This window comes from Orbicella franksi, chromosome 3, assembly GCF_964199315.1.
Source record: "Orbicella franksi chromosome 3, jaOrbFran1.1, whole genome shotgun sequence".
Taxonomy (NCBI): domain Eukaryota; kingdom Metazoa; phylum Cnidaria; class Anthozoa; order Scleractinia; family Merulinidae; genus Orbicella; species Orbicella franksi.
This window is the reverse complement of record NC_138147.1, coordinates 4,900,424-4,910,304: the sequence shown is the minus strand read 5'-3', so window position 1 is coordinate 4,910,304 and position 9,881 is coordinate 4,900,424. Positions and strand designations below refer to the sequence as shown.

Here is a 9,881-nt window from a genome sequence, read left to right as displayed (position 1 = left end):
AATATTACCTTCTGTAGTAGTTTTCTCTGGAGCTGAAATGAAACACACAATTATTATAAATGAGAAGAAAATACAACACAAAAATAAAACAAAGTACTGCAATTTCAAGGATTGTTAACATTAATCTTGCCTTCCGTAGTAGTTGTCTCTGGAGCTGGTATGAAACGCACAATTATTATAAAAGAGAAAAAAATGATAACATAAAAATCAAACAAAGAACTGCAATTTTTAAATACGGTTAACATTAATATTACCTTCTGTAGTAGTTTTCTCTGGAGCTGAAATGAAACACACAATTATTATAAATGAGAAAGAAATACAACACAAAAATAAAACAAAGTACTGCAATTTCAAGTAATGTTAACATTCACGTAGGGGCCAAACCACCCCCCAACTGTTTCGTAAGTTCTTGGGTATTTCACATTATTTCGCATTACTTAAAAAGTGTTGACTCTTTCTGCACCAAACTTGGTAGATGAGCAGGAGACCTATTGCCAATTATATCTACGTGAAAAATGTCAGTAAATGTCAAAGTTGTGACGTCATAGTGATGACGTCGTGTTTTTCGCCACTTTTGAAATTTTTAATATGCATATTTTTTTTTACAATGTTTTCGAAAGAGCACATCAAGGGGAGTTGAAACCTGAAAAAATTTTGTCCATATCACAAAAATTAAATTAAATATGGCATTTTTAAATATGAAAAATAACTCTGCAAAATATGGGGTCCCCCTTTTGAGAAAAATCCCCAAATTGGAGCCGTAATTTTGTTCTAGCAAATGCATCTATGTTGCACATGTGATGTGCCAGACGACTAAAGCAAAAATAAAGAAGAAAATCGGAATAAAAATTATCCCTCTAGTGTTATTGCGTTAAAATTAGTTTTCTTACGTCATAACCTGTGACGTCACCCATTTTTTACTGTTAATACCATCCTAAAAAAGCCGAAAATCAAATTTTTAAAACCATACGATTTTTGACAACATCAAGCTTTCTATTTTTCTAGATTATTAGCCTTCCTAGAAAAAAACTGAAAAAAATAAACCAGAGAAGACTGACTTAAGAAGGACAGTATGGCTAAGCTAATTCTGGGGGGAGAGCAAAAAAATATTTAATTTACCATATCTCAAAAAGTAATCATCATAGCAAAAAATGGTTTCCGGCATTTTACTCCTCAAATAAAGGACTTTCTAAAGACATAATCTTTACATCAGATTTTACAACAAATTATAGCACGTTTTGGTGACGTCATCAATTCACAACGTCTAAATTAAAATAAACTGGAGAACAAAGAAAGCTCATCTGCCAAACTTGGTTCAGAAATATACAAACCAAGCAAATATAGCCTTCATGAAACATTAGGGGGGTGGTTTGGCCCCTACGTGTTAATCTTACCTTCCGTAGTAGTTGTCTCTGGAGCTGGAGTGAAACGCACAATTATTATAAAGGAGAAAAAATTATAACATAAATATAAAACAAGTAGCTATCGCTGGTTCTGGAAATGAAACAACATAAGTATGAGATAAACATATACAATAATGATTAAATTACAATTATACTGTATAGAAGCTTAAAGCAATTGAAACTCTAAGGAATATCTATCCGAAAGTTATATTTTTTCTAAAAGGTCTGCTATCTGTAATAGGTATCTCTGGCGCTGAAAATAAACAAGCCCTTGTAATAAAGGATAGCGAAAATGCCTGTGTTTAATATATCAAATTATAACCTGGCTCCGAGGCTTTCTGCCCAAAATTACAAAGTTCCCCGTTAATTTCCACAAGAGACTTAATACAAAGAAACCATTACCAAATATAAAAGTTTGGCGGAAAACCTCGGTGCTATTTTTGAATTTTGATATATCGAGCGTGAACTATAAAAATGCTTTCAATAATTACTCAGGCTCTAAATGAATGGGATATAGATATAACTAAAGTAAAAAATTAATGCAAATTATAAATAACAAAATGTTTATCAATTTAGTCACAAATTGTCATACTTAGCAATTTCCAGTTATATTCGAGATAAACATACCTTTATTTGTAGTTTTCATCTCCGATGCTGGAAAATAATGTTTTGAAATATGACTTGAAAACAGTTGTTAAGAGATGAAATCAGAACGAAATACAATCATACCTTACAACAAGAAAAAATGTAATATAAATCTATATTAAAAGGCTTATTACCTGTAGTACTAGTCTCTGGTTCTAACAACGGAAAGAAACAAAGGACATTGTAAAAATGATATTGTTATTAAACTTGATTGTAATACAAAATTCTGAAAAAAATTAAATGATACTTTTAAAACACTTACGATCTGTGGTTGTTTTAACGCCTGTGACTCGTGCTGCAACTGAAGATGCAAGAAAAACAACTTCAAGATAATAGCAATGAAACACAGTACAGAAGAAAGCAATTCTAAGTGACGTCGATGCTAACTTACCATCTGTAGTAGGTATCTCTGGTGCTAAAAGGGACAAAACACGAAACATGAATTAGATACAAAAAATGGACAGCAGTAATAATAATACTGATGCCATACTTACCATCTGTAGTAGTCATGTCCGGTGCTGAAAATAAAAAAGAAAAAAAAACCAAAGATGAATTAGATTGGAAAAAAAGGTTAAACCTATTCCAGAAGCATGTGTTCTGCCTATTCTTAATAATAGTCCGGTCTCTTAGGTGGGAAAATTACGAAAATCGTGAAAAGACGCGTAAAAGGACCAAATTTGGCACAAATATAATTTACGGTATAACTAATCATTTTAGAAGGGGTGCCACCAAAAAATACCCCAGGGGCGATGGGGAGGGGATTTTTTTGTAAATGAGTCTCAGTTGTGGTGTGTCAAAAGCCGCGTGCCATTATCAGCCATGAAATAATTCATTCTGTTGATTACAGTGTGGATTAAGTGTTGGTATAGGTAAAATAAAGACAAATAATGAAAATTTAATAAAGCTGTGCTCAAATGTAAAAATTTAATGCCTTTTTGTAGTAAAAAAAAAGACGAAAAAAGACGACATATATGCGTATTCATTACAAAGCTTAATTCGATATGAATTTCACCTCATTTATGACATAAATGTCTTAGCGAGAAGACATTGACTAAATTCCTTTTATTTAAATTATTTGTAACTTAATAAAAAATATGTACGGCCCTTCTTTAAACGATAAATGGTAACAAAAAGCCAGCGGTGTTTCCATACCACATGCGCTTTACCTCCCGGTGACCGGGTTGACAGCGGAGTGGTTGAGAGTGAAGTTCCTCCTTGTTTTACACGGAATTTCACTATATGTAAACTGTAAGTATATATATCTAATTACATGTTTTGGTGTGCAGTATCGCTGTATATTTTTACGAGTTTTTTACGAGTTTTACAACGAGTAAAAATATACAGCGATACTACACACCAAAACATCTAATACAAGATTTATTATCCAATTGTTGTACTAAATAAATTTATCAATGAAAGAGGGAGAGTATGACAGTTTTGCATGCGTGCGCCGACCTGTGCGGCAAACAGGTTTTCTACTGTACAACATCGCTGTATATTCGTACTGCTATTTGGACGGTATTCGCTGCAGTTGGATAACAACTCCTCATATTGTATACTTCATCCTTCAATGACGTAAAATTCATCTCGCTATGATGTGAAACAAGGTCAATTTGTTTTTTAGAAACGTAGAGTTCGGTGATTTTTATTTTTATCCGTATGTGTGAGCTGGTTTTCAATAAACGTTACTCTGAATAAGCGTTATAACTTGGGATAAATGAAAAACTGTGAGAAATCACCAGATGTTATATAAAATGGTTTAAGAACAAAATGTTTTAAGATAATTCCCCTTGAAATAAAACTGTCAATAGATTTTTGTCCAAACTTTGTCCACAGAATATTTATCATACGAGAACTTTAATTATAAAATAAAAAGGGGGGTGGGGGTGCCCATGCTCGTTAAGGAGCAGTGAGGCATTGAAAATGTCCCATTTTAGCATTATTCAATGCTTATTGGAAGAACGCATTCCAAGTTATTGTACAATCTTTGAGAGCCCAGACTCATGAAAACACGCCTCAAACTACAGTCAATATTTGTGTCGGACTCACGTAAACGTTTTAAGTTTGATTTTGACAGACAGCTGAATCCTTGTTAAAATATTGCAACCAAATTGCTTGCCACGGCTATCAAACTGCAAATAGAGAAGACTACAGTGCAGCTGCTATTTTCCTTATTTCTTCAATTTTCACCAATAGAAATCGAATCAGTCTTTTCTCACGCAAAGCCAATGATTAGTTGATTAAAACGACTGGAAAAAAATGGGGTGCCCGCCGTGCTCGTTAGTGAGCTATAGCCATTTTTCAACTGACAGAACTCAATATTAAGGCAAATCCGCCATGTTTTCAATGTGCGCGTGCACGAGCGCGCCTAGTGATGCCATAAATTATGCGCAGTAAGGATGCGCAACGCAAATGTGGGGAATCACCTTAAGTAGGTTATGATTTGATTGAAACGAAAAGTTATGGAATGGCAAAATTTTATTTAGGAGATGGATGGTGGCCGGACCAGAAACCGCTCGTGTGTTGCAAGAGTTCGAAAGTCAGTTAAAAGGTGAAACAAATGTTGATGAAAAGAACAAACACCACGAACAAGGACTTTCTACACAGAAAACCTTTCAAAGTCGTGTCCAGAATCTTTAAAGTACAATTTCAGAAATGGGAAACCCTTTTGAGGATGATTGCCCTGAATTACTTGCCCTTGACACGCGCAATTGCGCAGATGCTTCTGTCGCGGATACTGTGCATAAAGTCCAGGAAACTGGATTACACCAGTACAAGAAATTCGTAAAAGACGTCATCGATGAAAGGACTGTGTCGGTTCACGATACGATTTCAAAGAATACCTTGCCATTGTTCAAGCGCCAGCAGCCAAAGCAAATCTCCAAAGCGTCCTTAAAGTTGACAGCGGTAACAAGTGACCGTTACCTCTACAGTCGTTTATATATTGCCAGCCAACACCGCGACAGAGATCGTGAAGAGTTCTTCAAGCATGAAAATTAGCCGTATCCACCTTCTTTGTCAGAGTTTGGCAAAGTTGAAACAGCTTCCTTTCCAGCTGACAAAGTTGTCTACATAACTTCGGCTAAGATGCTAACCAATTTTTGAGTAGATCTTTTATATAGACACCGTTCAAACTTTTTATGTCCATCAAGTCTTGAAGAACGCTAATACTGACTGTATCATCTTAAATCTTAGGTGAAAACGTCATCTCAAGCTGCCCCAGGAACCAAATGCGTAGCTGCACCATGAAGAAGGAGACACGCGGATTCCCGTACACCTTAAAAATGCTTTGGATAAGGGGGGGGGGGGGGGGAGGGGGAGGGGAAGAAGTGTCTTAGTTCGCACAGTTGTTATTGTTATTCTAATTGCGCAGTTCCACACGTTGTCTTCAACTCGGCCTGGATTGAGCTTTTGGGTCGCTTTTGGGATGGGAAAGAATTTCCAGCGGCTTTCCGTTAACACCATTTGTGAGTATTTGGACGAGCAGAAATGCCGTGCGCCTCCATTTTTTCACGCGTTCATTGGTTCTGACACTACGTCAGCATTCCTGGAGAAAGGAAAGAAATCTGCGTGGGAGGCCTAGAAAGCGTACCCTGAAGCCACAGAAGCTTTCCTTTTCGTGAATGATAGCCCCTTTCTTCCACTTGAGATCAACACTCCTGTGTTTGATGTCCTGCAGCGCTTTGTGGTGATTCTTTATGACAGGACCAGCCTTGCTACTGATGTGAACACTGCTCGACGAGAACTCTTCACAAAAAAGAATCGGGCGCTAGAAAACATTCCCCCAACAGAGGTAAGAACCTATCACACACAAATTTTAGTTGTTTTTCGTTTTTGCTAAATTTGAATATGATTGGTTAACACCTGTTAGGACAACGCGAAAAGAATTAACCAGTTTAGCGAAAAGACGAGAAACATTTCAACTAACGCAGCCTTTTCTGGTATTGAATCCACTTATCAATTTCTTTTAGCTAACCAAAGCCTACCATAAAGCTATGCTCTAGTTATTCTACTTGGGCTATATCAGAGCTTAATTTATATAGTACATGGAAATAAGCGGTGCGTGTTTGTTTAAAGTTATACGTGTGTTAAGTCCATTTATATACAATTTCCGTTGTTAGGATGCCCTGTTGAATCATTCTAACAGAGTTCTTTACCAAGCACGCATCTGGACGTCCCTTGATGAGCAATCCATCCCCGTCTGATTTTGGATGGAAAACGGAGAACGACAGATGAAGACCCCGCTGGACTGTTCTTCCAGAAGCCTCTAAAGCGTGCAGTGAATTGCTGAAGAGAGGATGCAAGAAAGGTTGAAAAGTAGTCGTTGCAAATGTGTCAAGGCCAACCTACCATGCACTGAGCTCTGTAGTTGCTCTGGAGGCTGCCAGAACATAAATCCTTAGAAATGGAGCAACAAATAACGACAATTTACGATATCTAGCGGAAGATGTTAAAAAGATGTTAAATGACTCGATTCGTTAACGCCAAGTCGTGAAGCTTGTCTTAATAACAGCTGATTAAAGCTTTTCCCACCTGTTATATCACAGCCGACTGTTAACCCAGCACAGCCTGAATTCGGCAGGGGTGGATAAGGGGGGTTGGAGTGGGATATCGGGGTGGGGCCGGGACTGAAAACGTCCTTGTTGCCTTTAAACGTATTATAATTTTATTCACGCACACTTACCTTCACAATTCTTTCCATCGCCACTGAAACCAAATGGACACGGACCACATGAAATCGTGTTGCTGTTTTTAAAGCATTTCACATTTGGGTAACAGGAATCACTGGCACAATTCTTGATTTTAACGTCGCAATGAGGTCCAGTAAAACCAACGTGGCAGTTGCACGTGTAGTTATTGACATGATCAATGCAAATTCCTGATGATATAAAAGGTAATGTTTCACTTTTAAGAGCCACATGGAGAGAAATAACATGAGTTAAACTAAACTAAAACAAAAACAACAACAACAACACCATTTTACACTAGTAGCGGTGCAGCACCGCATATGGTTCTTTAAAGTCATTTTGTTCGAGCTTTGAATGATTAACTCTCTGTTTTTAGCGACTTTGCAACACGTGTCAAGTGTCGTGTCGTGTCGTGTCGTGTCTAGTGTCAAGCACGTCCAGTAATCACCTTTTTTTTTTTTGAAAATTTCGACGTCGCCTTTTGTATTTTTAATGTGTAGGCAAACTATCGCCCATAAAATAGAAAGCTGTTGTTTTCCATGAAAAAAATTGGAGTAATTTTTTCTTCAAGCGAACGTTTCTACAGTGCAATGTCTACGCACGTTTCTGATTTGCTGCTTACTGTCGAATTTGTCTGTGCGGAACGGTCCTATAGACAAACTATGGGCGTAATACCTTTTGTATTTTGCCGAGTTTTGTGCAGGGTCGACCCCTAAAATAGCAAACAAAAACATACAACAAAGAACTTTGCCAAGTTTCCAAACCATTTCCCTCTGTCAATTAACTATGGTTCTACGGATTAAAAATTTCCTGTCAATTTGTCCTTAATATAAGCCATATTTTTAGTTTTCTTTTAGGCCATTTGCACTTGCTACTACAAGTTACCGGAGATATTGAAGCCTATGGAGTCTGGGTATATTTACACATACATCAGCCTATAGTGAAACAAAATCTGAAAAAATGATAGCTTACTTTCAGTCCGATATATATTTTTGGGCTCCAAGATGAACTTGGTTTCGCAGTTGTCAGACACGAGAGCAAAGTTTTAATACAAGTGCAGTTACAATGGATATTTCCGTAGTAGGATGAAGCTCGAAGGCTGCCGACGGTCTTCCGAGGTCGATTTTGACCAGAATTAAAAAGTCGAAGATAAAGTTTATTTTTCAGTCTTTCCTTTCCCGTATGTGACCGCATAGAACTTGTTAGCGTAACTTCCACACTGTTCCACACAAGTTCCGCATAGAACTTGTTAGTTACTTGTTAAAAAGTCGAAGATAGGTAAGTTTCCATCCGAACACTTCTGAGGATTTTCGAATATTGGCTGAACACTTTCAAAGATCATTGATCTATCTCCCGAAGACTTACGAAGATTGCTAAGAATCGCCCGAAAACTTTGGAGGAGTTTCCAACGTTATCGAAAGGTTTACACTCTTTTATTCGTTAAAAAGAGTCGTTAACGTTCGCTGGCTAAAAATTTCAAAAAGAACATGAGCTTTCGGCTGTCAATCTACAGCCTTCGACGGATAAAAATGGAATGCAGAATGATAAAATATATGCAAGAAAAGGCGAGATAAAAAAACTTAAGAATAAAAGCAGAGTAAAAATGTGTAAATTAGGTGACTATTGTTTAAAAAGAATACTCTACTGGTTTGGAATCGGCTTAGAATTATTGTCAGCATGCTTGGTAGCAGAGGTGTGACAAGCCTCCAAAGATTTTCTAATGCGAAAAGAGCCTTTGTCGATGACACTAGAATTATCAAAATCTATGCGATGGTCGAATGACCACGCATGTTTTGCTATTGTTTCAAAGACTTCAGACTAAAAAATTGGAGGTTACAAAGAAAATGGAAAAACCAGTTGGTATCATTTACAAGTGAGTCGTCGCTAATACGAGGGCGTTTGAGTACAGATTTTAAGAAACAATATAAACTAGGTTTCAGAAAAATGATAACAAAAGCACAATTGATGATTGTTTTCCGCCGATTGTGGCTCAACTATTTCGAGCAATTAAACTTAAGAGATTCCTACCATTACATTTCAGACCCTCAGTACAAATCCGTAGTACATGTAAGAGACCAATGCAGTCGACCCTGGCTCGGAGTTTGACTCATGCATTGCCATGAGTTAAATTAATTGTATTTAGTAATCCACTCACCATTTTGGCAAGGAGATGATTTACATTCATCAATACCAATGGTACAATGTTGTCCAGTGTATCCAGGTTCACAGTTACACTCATATGCCCCTACATAGTCAGTGCAATTACCTGCCAAGGTTTATACAATATAACAAGGAAAAGGAATTAGCAGTGAAACAAGAAAATAAAGGCATTAACAATTCCAGCTAAATATCGCCTGATATTTAACCTGAAATCAGGTGATAATCTGCCAGCTTGAACAGGATATATGCCTTTTGTTCAAACTCTCACCCAGACTCCCTTGCACAGTTTGATAAACTGTGATTTTGCAGCACGTTGCAAGACGTCCGATGAGTTTTAAAAATGGCAGTTTATTTATTAACAGATGACATCTCAGGTAGATGCTGGCCATACGAGAGCAGCTAACAACTAGAACCGTAATAGTAATTTCCGCAGCTTGTGATAAACTTAACTCATGTTTGTATAGGAAGAGGTGACCTCTTCCCACGGACCTGCCCGCAATAACCATCATTCGAACATCTATCCTTACTGGGAATATGGAAAACGAGTAAACGAGAAGGTGATCTCTGTTTCCTTGGGCAGCAATTTGATTCACGCGGGCTAGATCTCGGGCCTTACTTTTCAAGTGCCCAATTTGCGTACAGTATAGATAACCGCGGTAGTCTTTCAAGTTTTAATCTTTGAACTGCAACTCGGATACAATATATTTTGTATATTTTCTTCATTATAGCAAGACTATTACATCAATTTAAACATTTAGGAAATATGATAGAACTTTTAAAAGACATTTTATAGAAATGATATTTGCCTCGGGCCGTTACTTGTGCTTTTAGAGCTTGGACCACTAACCGTGAATGCAAGGAGAAGAACTGCAGTCGTCATAATTTATTTCACACTTTCTCCCAACGTATCCGGAATAGCAGACGCACGTAAAGTGGTTAACTCCATCGATGCAACGACCTTGGTATAAAGCATTTCAGCAATCAG

General features: G+C 37.2%; 1 protein-coding gene across 2 annotated transcripts in view; it reads right to left on the bottom strand.

The window, feature by feature from the left end:
- Positions 1-3: 3 nt before the first annotated feature.
- LOC145480814 (von Willebrand factor D and EGF domain-containing protein-like) overlaps positions 4-9,881 on the bottom strand; it is a 79,888-nt gene continuing 70,010 nt past the window's right edge. Inside the window, exons 16-26 of one of the 2 annotated variants that reach the window (XM_081459138.1) lie at positions 9,744-9,854; positions 8,892-9,002; positions 6,733-6,927; positions 2,543-2,566; positions 2,440-2,463; positions 2,311-2,349; positions 2,183-2,203; positions 2,031-2,057; positions 1,395-1,418; positions 255-278; positions 4-154 (exon numbers count right to left, since the gene is read on the bottom strand). In XM_081459138.1, coding sequence (XP_081315264.1) covers positions 105-154; positions 255-278; positions 1,395-1,418; positions 2,031-2,057; positions 2,183-2,203; positions 2,311-2,349; positions 2,440-2,463; positions 2,543-2,566; positions 6,733-6,927; positions 8,892-9,002; positions 9,744-9,854 — 650 coding nt within the window. In that variant the 3' untranslated portion in view covers positions 4-104. Of the gene's footprint in view, positions 155-254; positions 279-1,394; positions 1,419-2,030; positions 2,058-2,182; positions 2,204-2,310; positions 2,350-2,439; positions 2,464-2,542; positions 2,567-5,354; positions 6,336-6,732; positions 6,928-8,891; positions 9,003-9,743; positions 9,855-9,881 lie in introns of those variants that run through there. The other variant, XM_081459139.1, reaches the window with a different exon arrangement.